This window comes from Indicator indicator, chromosome 14, assembly GCF_027791375.1.
Source record: "Indicator indicator isolate 239-I01 chromosome 14, UM_Iind_1.1, whole genome shotgun sequence".
Taxonomy (NCBI): domain Eukaryota; kingdom Metazoa; phylum Chordata; class Aves; order Piciformes; family Indicatoridae; genus Indicator; species Indicator indicator.
In genome coordinates this window covers 11392193-11410834 of record NC_072023.1, presented here as the reverse complement: position 1 = coordinate 11410834, position 18642 = coordinate 11392193, and the positions used below count along the sequence as shown (strand labels likewise).

The following is an 18642-nucleotide window of genomic DNA, read 5'->3' as shown; positions in this document are numbered from 1 at the left end:
TCTCCAGAATATTACGTCAGCGGCATTAAAATCTGCTAAGATTTGGACCATGAGAAGCCATGTGTCTTAGACACTTTATCTTCTACAGAGTTGTGCAAGTAACTCCAATTCATCTGAAAAGGCCAGAAGAAGCTTGGCTAGCACAGCTCAGGAAGATTTATTAGGACCTAGATTGAAGCTTTGTATCTGGTGAAATGTTACACTTGTAACTATAGAAGTGAGTATCTGTATCTGAAGGGATAATATGTATTTGAATATTCATTTACTGTAAGTCTTTTGCAGTTTTGGACTAAAATGTGAACACAAACTTGGTAGTCTCTGCCGTACCATCAGTATGACGAGATGCCATTTACTGTTCTCAGTGGTTTCCATGTCCTCCTGATAAGGATGCTTCAGCTGTTTACCAGCATTGTTGGATGTACCCAAGTAGGTTGTTATGAAACTGCATTTGCAGGCAGCCTGTAAACTACTGGTGACTGCATTCTGCTGGTGTGGACTGGAGCAAATAGAACTGGAGGTGTGTAGGAATTGGAAATGAGATTGTGGGAGGTAGAGGTGAGAAAGTTTGACGTGGTAGAAGCAATCATAAAGAGTAAACTAACTGAATGCCTTATTAGAGAAAATTTTTTTTTTTTTTTACTAGTTGAAGCTGTGTAAAGAACTGTTCTGTTGTTTCAGTGCAGTTCACAGAATGAGCTTTAGATTCTCTTTATGAATCCTGGTATCTGAAAGATTGTCAGTTTTTACTGAAAACAAGATCATTCCATCTCAGGTGTATTTAATCACATGCAACTATCTCCTGCAAGTGAAAACTCATTTCTAATAAACTTCTTATAGACACTAGAAAAAGTGCTGGCTTAATGCAAACTGGGCTGATGTTTGTGGCCATCTAGGACAACTGTCTGACTTGAAAGCAATTCCTTTCATGTAGTTGGAAACCACTGAAGAACTAGCAAAGCTGTTCTCAGCTCCATGGTGCACCAGCTTAGCTTCCTGCTTAAATGCAAGAACTTTTTCACTACATCTTTCTCACCAAAAAAGGGAGATGAGGCCTTAAAAAAAGGGGGGGGGGGGGGAAATGGTAACTGACAGATTCCAAAGGTTGACACACCTCAGACAGGAACATCTGTAGGTCCTCTGCAGTACATAAAGCAAAATGCACTTCTACAGACACAGCTTGAGGTTGCTTCAAAATAGAAGCTGTTGGTGATCTTTTGTGTACAGCCTTTGCAAATAATAACCTCTTTGGAAGCTCACAGAAGGCAGCTGTGAATGTGGTGCATGCAGTATTTTCTAAAAACTTGTGTTCCTACAGAGAACTTCCAAGCATGTAAGTTTACTTTTTCGGTTGTACAAGAAGAATATAGAGCAAGACCTTTTTGAAATAATAATAATTAAAAAAAAAAATTAGAACGTATCACTTGTCCGAAACTTAGTTCTGTGTTCCTGGGTGTGAAATACACTACAGTAGTCACTGAGTCACTGAGCCATTGGTACTTCAGCTGCACTGTGGAACAGCTCAGTCCAGTATCAGTACTTGTATATGCTGGTGGCATGGGGGTTTGGGATGGAAAGAGTGAAAACCCAACAAGAGGCGTTACCTGCTCCTTTTGGTAGATGCACCAGCTGCTTAGCTCCAGTCTGCTGCAAGAGTGTGATGAGGTAAGTTATGCAACAAGGGGAAGACTGGCTGTGTTTTATAGTCAAAGGCAAATCACATAGATCATAGTGTGGTTTAAGGATAACCTTTAGCTCTAGAAATGATCTAGTTTGGATATTGGAGGTAGTTGAGCTGCAGCAAATCATTTACTATGGTCTCCTCCCCTGCCGTTTCCAATGGAGACGTAGCCCTAGAAAGCTGCCACTAAACTCCTAAAAGTCACCTGTTTGGAGCACAGTGGCATTTGTGACACTGAACTAAACCCTTCCTAATGGTTCTCTGAAAACTTAAATGTTGAACTGGTCATACCCCTTTTATGGCATTCTTTAATTTTTATACTATGAAACTTGCTGCAAAACAAGCGTGGTCTGAAATAAGCAATGTTAGATGTGTAGAGGGCTGCAAGCACTTCATTATGTTTTGTTCTTAACATATCCTGTAGTTATTCTGCATCTTGTAACAAACACTTTCAACGTGGCATACGGTTTTAGTTTTTGAAAAGAGCTTTGTTCTATATCCTCCATATTTCCCACTTATGAAACTTGCTTTTGTCTTAACTTGTTCTGATTCTGTCCTGACATGTGCAAAACATTAAATTGTTGCTGTTTCAGACATTTGAAAGCTTCCTTAGTTAATTTGTGGAGAAGGGCATGCTTGGGTGTAAATGTTCCCACGGTATCATGCCCCATAGTGTCCTATATCTGCATCTAAATAGTGCAAATCAGCTCCTAACAAAGCCTGTAACTCCACTGGGTAGGCTGTGCATAAAGTCCCTTGTATTAATTTAATTTTCCCTGGGAGCTGAGGCGTGGGGATAGCCACTTTTAAGATCGTAGTGGGCTCAGTGGAATATGAAACTGAAATTTTCAGGGGGAGAGGGATTATTCTTGTGTCTTAGGGTTGTTTTTGCAGTGGTTTCTGAGTTTTTAGTCTCCTTTTCCCAGCCTCCATTTCAAAAGGGGAATATGAAGACTGCTTATAGACTGCTGTGTAAAGAAAGGCTGGTCTACAGGCTTGTATCTGCCAGACTTGCAGTACCAACTGGTTCATGTTCACTGTCAGTGAGCAGGAACAGACAAGCAGATTTCAGGAATACATTTTGGTAACTGGGAGCTTCCCTGCGGTTTTAATTGTGAATCCCATGAGAAGAGAAATAGGTTCCAAGTATGGAGTTATGAATTAAGCATTGAATGAATTTTGGTCTGCTAGTAAAGAGGAGTCGTCTTTGCTTATGCTTTCATTTTGAAAGGGGAGGAGGAGATATTAAAACATTCTGAATGGACCATTTGTGGTAACTCTGGCTGGGACTCAATTAAGGAAATATGTCACTTTCCTGTTTTGCCTGTTCCCACTGGAGATACTCTATCAAGTGATGGCAAAAAGCTGTTTCAGGAACTTTAAAAACATACCTGTAGAAAAACTGAAACTAAATTTTCAAGGAAACACTGTTTTATGTCTTGGTTTCCTTTCCATCCGAAACCACTGATGTGGTCCAGCATTACAGACTTATGAATAGCTTCAGAGAGCTGAAATGCCCCAGGTGTCGTGAGGGGAAGGATGCTTTTGAATTCAAATATTATTGTGGTCTGCTTAATAGCTGAGCGTTGCAAGACAGTCAGAAAGTGACAAAGGCCACTTCCTGTGAATTTTCAATAGGGCTATCTTCCCAGTTTCCTTTTAGAACATGATAAAGTGTTTCAAAGAGTCAGCAAAGACATGACTTAGCAACACAGATTACTTTTATTGTGCTGGTGGTATGTGCCCCTTGAATTCTTGCCAGTCGTGTGCTCTTACAAGGGTGGTGTTTATCCCTGCAGGCTGCTGTCACGTCCACATTTGACCACATGGCAGTGAGTTTAAGACCTTCAGCTGTTCAGAACTTGGCACTGCTCTAACCAGATGTTTCTAGCCCATTCCAAGCTTGCAGTAGATAATGTGGCAGGCTATCTAAAATCATCATCTTGCAGTCTACCCTCTAAACAAGTAATTCAATACCAGCTTTCCTCAGCAATTTAAAACTTTTCCTGAAGAAAAGGAACCCTATACTTGCTGCCAAAATGGGGTTTAAAAATGACCTTGAATAATGGCTCGAAGTGCAACTGTTTTTTTCCTCCTGCCATCATGAAGGAATGTGTATGAACACTTGCTTAGGAAAGTCTTTCTGAGAAGTAAAATTGATGATGATCCTAATGCTATTGAGATGATGGTCAAAGATGCTACTATTTTATGTTATCATTTTCTAACCCATAAATGAAAATGAATAAAATCCCCTGAGAACGTAAACGCAGTCAGACAGTTACTATTTTGAAAGCCAGCACTTGTCAACAATTACCATACAGTGTTATCTGAGAAGCAATGTCACCCATATATTTAGAAACTCTGGCAGCTGTTTGCAAATCTGGTAGTCATTTCTAATCACCAGTGGTTTACAGACTAGAGTTTGTTACATCTAATATAAAAGCATGACTTTTTTCCTTTCTCATACAATCATCGCAGGCTCACTTTAATCTCTCCCTGAACCTCAACAGAAAAGAAGAAATTGAGAACTCAACAGTAGCACTAAAAGTATTGCCTCCTGTTCCAAACCTCTTGCAAATGCAGTGAATTTTGAAGTCTCAGAAATGAAAAGGAGGTTGTCTTGTAGTTTCTTTGCATTATGGTTGTACACAAACATACTAGGCTCTCACTGTAGCAGTCGCTAAATAAAAAATATTTTGCCCTGCACTCTACCTAGGTTTTCCTATCCAACAAGTCAAATCTGCAGATTGGGATACAGTAGCTTTTAGTGCTGCTTACTGCAGAAATAATGGATGTAACTCCAAGAGTCTCCAGAAGTCAGTGAACCAGTGTGTTGATGAACACTGCTGGAAAAATCACTCCCCTTTTCTCTTCTCAAGAGAATGAATGTGCTGATCACTACCACAGGCTGGACTGTGCAGTGATAGAGCTGGAAATCCAAAGCAGTTAATGCCCTGTTAGATAAGGAAATAGAAGCAAAAAAAGAAAAGCCAGGTACTCCCTGGGAAAAAAGATGACCTCTATAACAGGCAGGTTCTATGGTATTACTTAAAGCAGTAGAAACCTACAATTGCATAATGACATTATGCGTAAGACCCACCGCAGGACAAAGCACAGTTCTCAGAGAGCCAACATCTTTTCTCTTTTGATATTTTTGTTTTGCATAACGAAGTACAGCATTCAAATTAATCTTCAATGTGTATAGGAGCCACAGGATTAAAAATTGGTCTCTCCTTCTTTGATTGTATCTTACCATAATTGACTTCAAACTCTTTCTTAGTACCATTCAAGCTTTCTAGACTTCCACTCTTTACATCATATCCCAAAGCAGAGAGTTTTTTAATTCGGTACTGAACAATTTGCGTTGTCAACTCTAGCACCATTGGTGTCTCTCTAATCTGTTCTACAGAAATTCCTTCCTTCAGTAGGCCTTCAAATCTTTCTTCCAAAATTGGAACAGAATAGTAGAGAAGGGCTGGGCATTTCAGCACAAGCTCTTTTAATTCTTGATCACTGCACTTAAAGACATTTTTGGAAAAAAGCATACTCTTCTCCATAGTAGTTGGGCTAAGTTGAAAAATAAAACCTTTAAGTTTGGATAGCAGCTGCAGAACCTCATTGTCAGTGAAATCATTCTTTTGGAGAAATTCCAAGTTCTCCTGGATTGTGGTGGAGGTGTGTAATAAAATAAATGGATTTTGACTCAACAGCTTCAGTATCCAGATCTTCATATTTGCATCAGAACCCCCTAAACTCAAATATTTTTTTTGTAATGTCTCTATCATGTTTTTGTTTTTCTCAACAGGATGATGGAAAATATTTGGTGCACTTGTCAAGAACCTAGTGATTATATTATTCTTAAGTCCCAGCTCTTGAAAAAACAGTATATTTGCCTTCTGGTTCTCATGATATTTCGTAGCAAAAAAAGACTCTGGAAATTGCTCTATTAATGTAATCAGCTGTTTTTCATTCTGGCATACTAATTGCCATAGAGCTCTTTGAGAGTTTACCTCTGCAGGGGTGTGCAGAACTGCCTCTGGGCAGCGTTCTAAGATGTTGGCTACAGTGGTCTCATCTGCTCCCATTTCTTGTAAGATGCCAGCAATTTCTTTAACGTAGGCCACATCCTGGAGAAGGACCCATTCCTTTAGTCTGCGTATTTTCTTAATGTCAACTGACAATTTGTAGAGACTCTCAATGGTTTTTTTATTTTCCTCTCTTGATTTTGTATCAGTTGTGTAAGTGGAATGTATTAGGAAGCTTCTGTTTGCTAATTCATTCCACACTGGTGACAAATTCAATCCCGGGTTACAGTACTGAGATCTTGCCAGCAGAAGGGTAAATGTATCTTTTGCACTGTGAGCGACTCCTCTTAACATCATGGACAGCCCTGCGGAGAAAGAACAACTGTAAGAAAACACATTTAAGGTACAAGTTAATACTCAGCTATGTTCATATTTAGACTGAGCTGGTATAAGTAATTACTCTCAACAGTGTTTTTCATTATTAGCTGAAATTCAGCTTTCATGCAGAAGTGATGCAAAAAAATACCAAAACCAACCCTTTTGAAAGGTTAATGCTCTGATGGATATCTCACTTTAACAGTAGCACGTGGATGTAACAGACCTGATGTGGGGGCAGCACTCTGTCCCTATAAATGCCTGCAGTCATACAAAAGCCAAACTCAGCTGCTTCCTGCAGCTAAAATTGTTGCTACATAAAAGCTTGCTCACACTATACTAGAGAGATGTTTCATCCAATTTAATTTGACATTATTCTACTGAATGAATTTTTCAATAGCAGCTTAACTGTCTTTCTTATCCCTTCTCAATGTATTTGCTTCTCAAGCATGGAACATGACTCGTTTCATTCGTCAGAGACCCTCCCCGGTGCTCCTTCAGCAGCACCCCGTAGCCGACCTATGTTTTGAAGTAACTCTTGTTATAATTAAGAAAAATAACTGAAACTTTTGTGTGTTTTTCAAGAGCTGAGTCAGTTAACTGGGTTCTGAATAACACACACTGGTGTTCTGGGGGAGGGAGGAAGTAAGTACACTGTACTATCTTCAGGCTTTCATTTGCCTCTTCCAGTACTTACTTTGCTGCAGCTGCCCTTTGCACCAACACCTTTTTTCTGTCTCCAGGTCACTCCTGTCATTGCTAATAACTCCCCAGCAGGCGTAGTTCCTGTGGAATAGGTGCCTGGCTGTGCTGGGGTTGCACAGCAACCACAGCGTAGTTTGGGTAACCCTATCCCCCTTCTTTTCTCAAAAGTACCTCTGTCAGGTATTGCCCATAGGACATGTGCTGCCACCTGCTCTGCAATGGCCAAAGTACCTTTCAGCAGTGTATCTTTAACTTCCTGAGTGGTGTTTTTGTGAGAACCTTTTGGAAGCACAGAGCGTGACAGGGCAAACCACCGGTCTGTGAAACGCTTGCACAAACTGCTGCTGCTAACATGCTTAAAATTGCTGAAATAGAAAATCAGAAGAAAAACACCATTTGAGCATTTGAAAATTCGATTCATACAGTTGCTTTCACCTCCCCCAAAGTAAAGAATGCTTCAAAAAGTACCTACATGAGCACCCAGATTAATTCTTTTTGTTTTATTTTTAGGAGAGAAAAGGCTGTGATAATCATGCAGTCTAATCTCCTGTGCATTGGACCAAGAAGTCTATTGCAGGAACGGTTTTACAAGACCTCTAGAATCTTCTTTCTAGCCCATCCTTTAAGAAAATCCATGGTTTGTTTAGAGTACTTAAGTAATAGAGCCTCCATCTAGTTGCCAGGTAAGGTTAACTATTTTCCAAGGGTAAAATACTTTGTTTTCAAGAAAGTTTACCTTTGCTTTTAAGCTGATGTTTTTTAGCTTCTAAAAGCTGGACTCTTTATGCTACTGCATCATAAACTAACAGATTAAGACATAAAAATAATTTCCTATATGCATACTAATGTCACTAACAGAAGCTGTTTATCAGTAACTGTTTTTTTGTATCATTTCAAACCTCTGAGGCAAAATCTGATTGTCTGCTGAAGCTGCTTGTGTCAGAACCCCAAGGCTAATGATTTTATCTTCATAAACTGATTTAGTAAGTGCTGTCCAGCAAGCTCCACCACAGAACAGCAATTTTTCCCAATAGCCCTGAAAGCACTGTAAGTGTAGGTTAAGTCACAAACTTTTCATGCGCTGACCTTTCTGTGTTCTCAAAAAGTGACTGCCTCACAAGGACTGCAAACTAAAGCTTCTCCTCCCCAAGGAGTGACACAACTACCTGTGTCTTAGTACTCTGAGTAATTCCATTGAATTTGGTGGGTCCAGTCAGAGTAAGTAAATTTCTGAAGGATCAAGCCTTTCTTCATTAATGCTTCCACTCTGCTGGAAACTGCCAGCAAAATAAAGTACTTTAAAATTGTTTGGGATGTCAGATGATACTTCCAAAGTACAAACTGGAAAAATAAGTAACTACAACTTTTGCTTCAATGTGTAATCCTGCTGTTAAACAAAATTGCCTTGTGAGTAATGCATTCACTTAAAATACAGTTACTTTATCTATTACAGAGCTTTAAAAAAATGATATTGTAGATTGTGCTCTTCCAAGATCTGACATGAAAACGATTGTTATGTTCACTTAAAAGAAGTTTGTATTGTCTGAAAATATTGGACATGTCGCTATTTTTTCCCTAGTGAGGATCCACACATAGTGAGGATTAACACATAGTAGGGTAAGCATTCGCACTGCTGCACTTATAACAAAATGAATCCCTGCTTTTCATCAGTCATGGAAACGAGGTAAAGAAGGATTAGGAAAATAAAGCAGACAAATATCTATCTTTCCAGAAAAAAAAAAAAAAAGGATCCTAGCATCCTCCAGGTTGGTGTCCAGGAGCTCAAAGCAGGGTCTGCAATCAGCTAAGATCAGGCTCCTTTTTCCAGTCAGGTCTTGAAAACTGCCATGAAAGCATAGCATTAAAACTAAACTAAAGGTCACCAAGTAAGGCTTTTTTAGCACAGAGAAATCACGAAGTTCTCAATCACAGCCTGGCCACCTAAGGCTGGCCTCCTGGACGGTCTCTACTGGCACAACCCCTTCCCTCGGGACTCCACCTGGGGGTGCAGGGGAAGGAGGTTTACTGGCAGCCAGGAGTGGAGCGGAGGGTGGGAGGGCCGGCAGGGCTCCCACACGGCGCCCCGAGCCTCGCTACTCGGTTTGTGCCGCTATTGCCAACGTCACCCGACAGGCACGTCACTCGCACCCAAGGGTTCCCTTCCCAACCACGCATCGCTTGAACGCCAAGCAGCTTCTCCTTATGCGTCTCGTCCCGTTTATCTCCAGGCCGTCACTGTTATGACACGGCCGCATGTGTCGTCAAAGCACGGGAGGCCAAACGTCAGCCAGGCCGCTAACGGCTGCGTGGCGGCTGAGGGCCGCTCCAAGGCTTCCCTCACCCGTCGGTGCTTGGCGGCGCCGGGCTGCGGCTGAGGCGCCTGTCGCCCCACACCCCTGGCCCGGCGGCTGCTGTGAAGCACCCGGGGCCGACCTACGTCCCCCGAGCTGCTGTGCCTAACCTGGCTCTCGGCAGTGGAGCGCTACGCCGCCACGCTGGTCCCTACCACTGGTGCCTCCCGGGGGTGGCGGGGGTGAGGGAGGATGTACCATGTGGCGGCCGCGGCGGGGAAGTGCGAGTGGCACCAAGGGCGTAGAGTCGTTTAGGTTGGAAAAGACCTTTAAGATCATCGAGCCCAACTATGCAGTTATGAAGTCTGAGTGTGCAGCAGATGAGCACTTTTTCTCCCTACAGATGTGAATCGAGTTTGCTGTGATTCAGGCCTGGGTGCGCTCTCTGCTTAATCAGTGTGGTAAGTGGACTTGCAAAGTCTCTGTGCTGTGAAAGCATCAGAGGTTCTTCCACTTGTTAAAATAGACTTTGTTATGATTAGAAATAGTTAAAAGTGGTTGGATTTAAACAGCTTTCCAGAGAGAAATAGTGTAGTAAAGAAAAACAAAATCATTTGAAAATCAATAATTTTGATGTATCAAAATCACATTGAAAGGCTGAGACCAACTGTATGAGATTCAACCAAGGCCAAATGTGAGTCTCACGTCTGGATCACAGCAACCCCATGCAATGCTACAGGCTTGGGGCAGAGTGGCTAGAAAGCTGCCCAGTAGAAAAGGACTTGGGGGTGCTGGTTGACAGCCAGCCTAACATGAGCCAGCAGTGTGGTCAAGGCCAACAGTGTCAAGAATATTGTGGCCAGCAGGGCCAGGGAAGTGCTCATGTGCCTGTACTCAGCACTGGTGAGACCACAGCTAGACTACTGTGTTCGGTTTTGAGCCCCTCACTGCTACAAGTACACTGCGGTGCTGATGAACGTCCAAAGAAACGTTCTTTGGATGAAGGGTCTAGAGAACAGGTCTTACAAGGAGCAGCTGAGGCAACTGGATTTTTTTAGCCTACAGAAAAGGAGACCCAGGGGAGACTTTTTTGCTCTCTACAGCTACCTGAAAGGAGGTTGTAGCGAGGTGGGTGTTGGTCTCTTCTCCTAAGTAATAAGTGATAGGACCAGAGAAATGGCCTCAGACTGTGCCAGGGGAGGTTTAGACTGGATATTAGGAACCATTTCTTCACTGAAAGGGTTGTCGAGCATTGGAACAGGATGCCCAGGGAAGTTATTGAGTTACCATCCCTGGAGGTACTTAAAAGACACATGGCACTTAGTAAGGGCTGTGGTTTCATGGTAGACTTGGCAGTGCTAGACTAATGGTTCTACTCAATCATCTTAAAACTCCTTTTTTAACCTAAATGATTCTATGGTCCTAGGAGTCTTAAGATTATGACAGCAAAGAAGTTAACAGTTTAAAAGTAGGCTACTTGAGTGCCTGAGTTGTGATGGAAAGCAAATGATCCAACTGATTCAGTAGAGGAAATGATCCGTATCTTGTATTTATCCAGAAGTGAAGTTGAAATAATGCTGCTAGTGAGGCCACACACCCTGTACAGCACAACAGTTACCATACACACCACCCAGGAATCAAAGCCATACTGCTCCTGATACCAAACACATTAACCTCCACAAAGATGTTTCTACTCTTTTTGAAAGCAGTACCCCGAAAAATCATTTCAGGATTGAATTTGGATGTGAGGCAACACTCATGTGATGATGGGAGGCTTGTCTTGCATCAGCGTATTTTCTTCCGTACGATCACTACTCTTATTTTGGAATAAAACACTAAAATTAATGTGTGTGGTCATTGACTTTATATTTTCCTGGTGGTGTTTCAGAAGTTAAATAAGCTCTCATCTAATGTTTTAGCGGTATCTGTTTCTCTTTTAAACTTAGAGTAACAAATTGACAGACATAAATGATTTCTAGACTTGAAAGATTTTTCTAGGCATGTTAGGATTCTTTAACTCTGGGCCTGCAAAAGCATATCCTTCAGAGTGAAAATCTGTACGCTCTGGGAACACTTATTTTGTTAGCTGCATTTTCAATAGTCTGTATTAGATCTATGAAAAGGATCTAATGAAGAAGATAACTGCAATAGAAGGAAACAGTGCTGTATGAACGCAGTTTAGGCTTGTTCTACATGACTGCTGTTCAAGAAAAGTTAACAATGTGAATATAAATGGCATACCATGATGTTAGAAACGTGTAGCTAAAAATGCACAATGTATTCTTGCTTCTTTATGGTTTCGTCACACCTTCATGTTATCTTTTTTCCCTTCTAACTCCTCCTTTTGCAGTCACAGTCTGGGATAAATTAGCAGTAAATGTTCTTTTAAAAAGTTATCCACAAGAGAACACAGTAGTGAGGTTTACTTATATGAGTTCCTTGATTAACTATGATTCTATTTTCTTTTTCTACTAACTTGGAGAGACTCTTCCCTTGAGATTTGACATTTTAATTAATATATTCTTCATGTTCCTTCTTAGAACAAACTGTCTCGCAGGGAAGGTATGGCTAGAGCTGAATGGCGTTTTGACATAATGATATGCTAATGATATACTAGAGTTGTTATTTAGTCTGTAGTGATAAGTGGCTTATAGAATGATGTTTTTCATGGTTATGATTTAGTTATGAAACTGTAAGGTCTAATGGGGGAGGGCTGCTTCCACCTCAGTAGATTAGCTGATGCTGGATTTTATTCAGGGCCATCTTTAGTGTCGCAGCCTTGAAAGGCACTAGCAGGGAACATAAGAAGTATGAAAAAAATCGTTTAAAGGTTGAAATAACTATATTGAGAAATAACTTTCCTTGAAAATAAGGAACCTATCTTTTTTGAGGCAGTAAAAAGTTACAGAATTAAAAGGAGTTTGATGGAAAGCAGTTCTTAATTACTGAGATACTTTTTCTACTTTATTTCTTTGAAAATTGTTCACCAAATATTTGGCATTTCTTAATAATAAAAACAAAACCACAAGGAAAGAAGAATGTACATTGTATTGATTGAGAAAACCATGGTTAACTTTACAATGACCCAACCACTCCAAGTTCAAGTTGCAGCAAGGAAGTATGACAGGATCCCTTATGTCCTTTTCAGACCAGGAATATGTTGTTCCACATATGACAAAGTAGTAATTGCAAAACTTATAATAATTTATGCTATTGTTAAAGTCAGTGCTTAAAACAGTTTGGCATCCGCGATTTTTTAGAAGGAAATTTTATATAAAACCAAATAGGGATTCTAATCACGGCTGGGGCCTTTGCTGCTAGCATGCCTTGATCATTATTGGTATTTTATTATGCCAAAGTGAGAAAAAAGCATGAAGGGAAACACAGGATGGATGTCTCTTTTCTGTCGACTTTTACTTTCTGGGTATCTTAGAAGGAAAGAAAAAAATTAGGAAAAAGAGCAACTTTCCTTGAACAATTCTTAAAGTACTGCTCTGCTGTGATTCTCAAAGTCAAGAAAGGTCAGTACTGCAGATGTGAGTCCTCTGCCTTTCAACTGAGAACTGCTATTTGTAATGAGTGCCCTCTTGCTGTTGCTATTCGTCTATGAGCACTCTAAGTTTGATTTGAGCAGCAGTCCACAGGTGAAGCTTTCAGATTTCCATCTAAAGCTGCCCTGTTACGATTTGAAATTGCTCTACTGCATCCTTTCAGTCTGATGCCTCATTCTGTAGTTAGCCATGACTAATGGCTAACAAGAGAAAAGGTATAGGGAAACCTGCTGTAGCAGCAGCACACAGATGTTGTTTTGAACTCTGTTATTAAAAGATGTTAGATATACACCATTTACTAATAATGACTTTACTAAGAGCTAGAGAGACCGCTGTAACTCATTCTCCTGCTCAGAATTTTCTGGAAAGCACATTTGCTTCTCACACCACTGTGGGGCCTCTCTCAATGGCTCGTCCAGCTCTTTTGACACCACTTCAGGACTGCAGCGGGCAGCTACAAACCCACAATCTGTTTCCTAAGCAATAGCACACACCTCCAACACGGAAAGGAAGCGGGCCGCACTAGGCCAGGTGGGCAGAAAGAGCCATGACCGCGCACGGACTGGGCTAGGCTCCCTACGCCTTGGCTTACATAAGCGCCCCGCCTCTGCCCCGCGAGGTAGGGCGCGGTGAGATAGGCCGAGCCGAGCCCAGCCAAGCCGAACCGGACAGGACCCGCGTCACAGGCATTAGCAACCCCGCCACATCCACGCCATGCACTTCCACCCACCGCGCCGCGGGTGCTCTCGGGGGAGGGGGCCGGGGGGGGGGCATTGCAGCATCATCGCGCATGCGTAGCCCTGGCCGCGGGCGCGCGCAGGGCGCTATACATAACAGGTCAGCGGGCGCGCGCTAGCAGCTGCATGCTGCCCCCAGCCCGCGGCGGCTCTCGCGCGTGCGCCTCCTGTCAGGATTCGGCGCCTCACCGGGCCTCCTCGGAGCCCCGTGCTCATCCGGGTCCCGCCTCTCCGAGCCGAACGGGGGGGTTGCGGTCTCCGCCCTCGGCGCCCCTCCTCGCCAGGGCCTAGGCGCTTCGCGCTGTTTCGGTGGATGGCATTCCTACGAGATCGCGGGCTTGCCCAGCCGCTGGCCGCCCCGTGGCGGAAGCGGGGCCAGTTAAGCCCCTCATCTCCTCTCCCCGCGCCATCTCCCCCCTCCTTCGGTAGTAAACACACTTCAGAAACGTGAGGGCCTGCGGTCACATGGGGCAGAGACTGGCCAATCGGCTGTGGGGGGCGGGGCAGGGCTGCCGGCGGAGCCCCGGCGCCCGGCGCAGAGTCACAGGGCGAGCGGCGAGGCGGTGGCTGCTGGCGGGCACGAGGTGCGCGCGGCCGGTACTGACGGCCGCTTTCCCGCGGGCAGGGGGGCCCGGAGCGACTGCTGGATCCTGCTCTGCCGCCTTTTCTCTATCTCCGCTCTCCCCGGCGTGGGGGCTGTGCGGGGTGATGCGTCCCCGCCAGGCGGCCGCCCCCGTCGTCTCCGCCGGGTCCTAGAGCCGCCTGAAGCGAGGCCCCGCGGGCCCTCCCCGCTCCCGTTGCTCGCCCGGGCGCCGAGCGGCGGCCCGGGCCATGAGCAGCTCCGCGGGCGGCGGCGGTTCCCGCTGAGCACCCGCGCCCCCAGCCCGGCCCGACGGAATGGGGGTGAACGCTGTGCACTGGTTCCGCAAGGGACTGCGGCTCCACGATAACCCGGCGCTGCGGGAATGCATTCAGGGCGCCGACACAGTCCGCTGCGTCTACATCCTGGACCCCTGGTTCGCCGGCTCTTCCAACGTGGGCATCAACAGGTGGCGGTGAGTGCGGGGCGGCGGGGGCGGCCGCCCGGCTGGCGGGGGGCCCTAATCCCGGCGTTATGTATGCGGTCACGCTGCCTCCCCACCATCCCCTCCCCGCGCCGCCCGATTGGGCCGCCGCCAGCGCCGGCTTCCCTTGCCCGCCCTCCACGCGGCTCTGGTGGCGGTGTTACATATCCAGCCCCTGCGCAGGGCCCGGAGAAGCCTCCGTCAGAGTGCAGGCCCGGGCCTGGGGCAGGGACCGGCCCACGGGAAGGCAGGGGATCTTGTGCCCTCTCTCGTGGGTGCCCCCAGTGTCCGCTGGAGCTCAGAATGGGTCGGCAGCTGGGCTCGATCCCCGGGAGAAACAGCCCGGAGGTGTTGCTTCATCTCAGCACCTCTAGGCAGCCAAGAGCCCCACCAGCACAGCGTGACACCATTCTGGGAAAAAAGCTGTGAAGCTGCATGCTTGGTTCAAAAGTAAATTCTCAGAGTAGCTTCCTTGCAGGAAAATGTATGTAGTGTCCCTTTCCCAAGCATGAAGATCTATGCCTGCACCTGCAAACCAGGTGTGGCTCTGCCTAATACAAAAATGAACTTCGTTGTGGAGTTGTGACTGATGCTTCCATGCTAAATGCGTGCCGTTGTAAGGCAAAGGTTGACGGGACATCTGTGCCTATTTGTCTAGTGAGATAAGTTAAAACATCCCTAGGGATCTGAAAGTTATTACCCTTTTAAAAGGGCTGGCGTTGCTGTAGAATTCTCCTGTCTTGTGTCCACCCAGTGTCAGAAACTTGAAACACTCATGAGCTTAGCCTGAGACTATGATGCTGGAAAGAGTTGCCTAATTGTGGAACGAGGACGATGAAACTTGGCTTAACACCACACCATAGAAGAATGTCAAAATCAAGATACATTGGAGTTCAGTTCAGTTTACTTCTCTTCAAGGATTCTTTTGGGTTTAACAATTTCTATCCCAAGTCACTAAATACTTAACCAGCAGAGTAAACCTACCTTTGGAGATTTTTGGTTTGTGGTTTTTTTTCAGATTTTGAGAAGGTTTCCATATGTTCTTACTTCTGGTTTTCAGAAGATAAAAGTACTAAAAATGCTTTCTGTGAATGTGCAGTTATTCCATTTCTACTGGGAAAATAGTGTTCATACCACTCAATAATTGTTAAGATGCTTCCTTTACTCGAGGTTTTTGATGTACATCACTTTTATAAAGGCTTTTACATTTTTGTTTATTTTGAAGGGATTTTTTTTTTTTTAATAGCAAATCCTGACTTTGTAAGGAAAGCTCAGAGGTCTTAGTTTTAGAAGCATGAACAAATACTTATATTTTAAAAGAATACAGGCAATTGGTGCAAGTCTGAGTGCTAAGGAAATCATGTCTTAAGAATACTTCTTAGGCTTCCAGTATGTTTAACAGTTGAAGTGCTAACCTGGTTTTGGGTGTATTCTTTGAGCCAGTGAATGATGGACAAGTGTGACCTTTGATTCTAGCAAAAGGAAGTTCTTGTCTTCAGTACTGCTGCCCTGGTTCTTCAATGACTATTTAATAGGATCATTACCTAATTCAGTCCTTGAGTACGTTTATGTGTGATATATTTGCCAGCTGGTTTACTTAATAGTGTTCTTAGTGTTCTAAAAGACAACTAGTACCTGCATCACATTTTGCATTTGAAGAAAACCATCTTGTTTTTTTTTTTTTTTCTTAGTTGCTGGTTAGAGAGGCAGAGGGTTTTTGTGCTGTGGGTTTATTTTATGAAGAACATTTATTTATTTTAGTCCTTTTTACTTGGGTCCTTCTCTAAATCCCTCCAATGAAGATCTCCCAGAAGAAGGGTAAATTACTGCACCCCTATCCAAAGCACTTCAAACTCCTGGGGCTCAAATACCCTCAAGACACATGTCATACATGGATTTTGCAGGAAATCTTGCTGCTTGCATAGCCTGGTTTTGTGAGATATTCAGGGTTTGTTTTTTTGTTTTTTTTTTTTTTTTAGGTTTAAAAGTACAGTAGATTTATAGAATAACTGACTGCTAAAGCTGTATGTTTGTTAGAGTGATCTCAATAATTCATTTAAATGAACAGTTTCTAGTTTGGAATGAACTCATTTTAGGTTCCAGTGGTTTTAGTGGGCTATTTTTAACCAGTGGCAACACATACATTCACAATATGCATACACAAGGCTTATGATGCAGATTTTTGGCTTGCTAGTCTCACCCGGCACTTGTAATTAATAACCAAGCATTTTATTTCTTGGTTACGTGATGACTGTAAGCAAGATTCTTCCTTACATGCCTGTGGAGTAGAGTGTTGAATTAATCAAAAATACTTTGAGATTAGGAGCCCTTCAGCATATGGGACATCAGTCAAATCTAATCTCCTGGTGTGAATTTACAGTGGTCCTTTTGTAGTTTGAGTTGATTGACACGAAGACTTTGTGTTCTGGTGAGTTTACGATTCTAATGCCCTAGACAAAACGCTTGTCTGTCAGAGTTCAAAGTATGACTAGCACAATGGATATGAGGAAAAGTGGTGCAAGAATACAAGAAGTCAGGAAGCTTAGTTTCTTCTTAGAAGTAATATCCCTCTGCAGAGTCAAAAAAAGTTTATTTAAAAAAAAGTATCTACGTTAAATCTGGCAGATAGCAGCCTTTAATTCATAGGTGCTTTCTGATTTTCAAGCAGTCATGTAACCCTCATGAACTAATATTTTTGTGTAATTGCACTGTTGAGCAAGTCTAATTACTAAGCAATCACATGATCTTACTGACCTCCTTTTTCCTGGCATTCAGCCTACCTGTTCTAAAATCATGAATGCAACGTAACAAATACCACAGCCTTCCTCAACTCACATAAGTTTTCCTGGTTCTGTTCTGTTTATTATTTCTTTCAAGATGTCAAAAATCAATATGTGCTTTGACGGAGTCATACTTTTTCTATATAATTAGTTTTCTGGTGTTCTTCACAGATACCAAAGCTTGTGAGAGAGAGATTATTCAGTGTAGTAAAAGATGATGGAGAAATGATGAAGGGAGATGCTAAATGGAACATTGTTCTAACACTCCCTCAAAGTTTTGTCAATTGGTCTTAAACTTTTGGCACCAGAATTTGCCTGCATCTAATTGTATTAACAGAGTAGACAAAGAATGTAACTTACGTACTCCAGCAAGTAACCATTACCTACTTATGAAAATATGTGTTTGTATGTGCTCACAGACTTTTCCATATTAAGGAGAATGGGATCTCATATTTAGCAATATCACATGGGGGAGGGTTTCATTTAGCTCTGGTTTTAGTACAGAGTGGCAATTGATAAAAAGAAATGCAAACATTTTGTTAGTTGCTGTGTAAGAATTTGCTTTGGCTAATAATTTACTTTTTTAGTTTGTCTTTGAGTCTATATGCATAGTTTTGATATGCTTAGTTAAGAGACTGGTGTGCAGCAATTGACTTGAAAAAAGATGGATAGTCCAGTCTTGCCAGTCCTTCTATTTATTTTATTAATCATTCCTGAAAAGAACAATTCTCACATTTAAAATGAGTAATAAAATTTAATTTGTATATATAGTAGATTTTGTGAGACTATTGATATTGAGCATCCTGCAAAGTTAGCTGTTATTGTTATAGCAGACAGTCCTAATGATTTACACAAAAGAAAATGTGATCGATATATATATATTATTGTTAATTTTTATTTAACACTCATGCCTCTAAGCATATTAAAAATCTCCAGGGGAAAAAAATAAAAAGTTTAATTTCCTGGACAATCATTGCAATTAATGGAAATGGGAGCTTGTTTTAAAAACATTAGAGACATCCTTCTGTAGCATCTGTTAAATTTTGATTCTGTGCATCTGGTTTTGGAAATACAGTTTCCAGTTATGTAAGCAATACTTTGTCCTATAGAGAAGTGTTTGTTGGATGTAGGATTGGTGAAGAAAGTTTGTCAGTAGAACTATGAGTGATTTCAGTTTTAAATGACATATCTGTAATTCAGAAAGACAAAATATGTGTATTATACTTTGTTTAATTTGGTGACATGCTTGGTATGTAAGGAGGAGTGCACCAAAATACGACATCCCTGCTAAAAACATCCCTGCAAGTTTATTTTCAGTGTGCCACTTAGAATGAAAATCTCTTTCATTTATGAAATATTTAATGTCAAGCCAACCATCTGAAATACAGAGACCATGCTCTTGGTTTCTCACAGACATAGATCAAGTTCATGAGTAC

General features: G+C 42.6%; 2 protein-coding genes across 2 annotated transcripts in view; one reads left to right on the top strand and one right to left on the bottom strand.

Moving 5' to 3' along the window:
- Positions 1-4746: 4746 nt before the first annotated feature.
- Positions 4747-7030, bottom strand: MTERF2 (mitochondrial transcription termination factor 2). Its single transcript, XM_054386667.1, has 2 exons — positions 7015-7030; positions 4747-6068 (listed from the first exon to the last, which is right to left on the bottom strand). The coding sequence occupies exon 2, from the start codon at positions 6058-6060 to the stop codon at positions 4864-4866; it is 1197 nt and encodes a 398-aa protein (XP_054242642.1). The 5' UTR covers positions 6061-6068; positions 7015-7030; the 3' UTR covers positions 4747-4863.
- A 7229-nt stretch (positions 7031-14259) lies between these two features.
- CRY1 (cryptochrome circadian regulator 1) overlaps positions 14260-18642 on the top strand; it is a 33176-nt gene continuing 28793 nt past the window's right edge. The window contains exon 1 of the mRNA XM_054387004.1: positions 14260-14417. Within this exon, the coding sequence (XP_054242979.1) occupies positions 14260-14417 (158 nt within the window). The remainder of the gene's footprint in view (positions 14418-18642) is intronic.

Coding starts and splice junctions, on each gene's coding strand:
- MTERF2 (XM_054386667.1), bottom strand. CDS start 6,060: ATGATGTTAAGAGGAGTCGCTCACAGTGCAAAAGATACATTTACCCTT.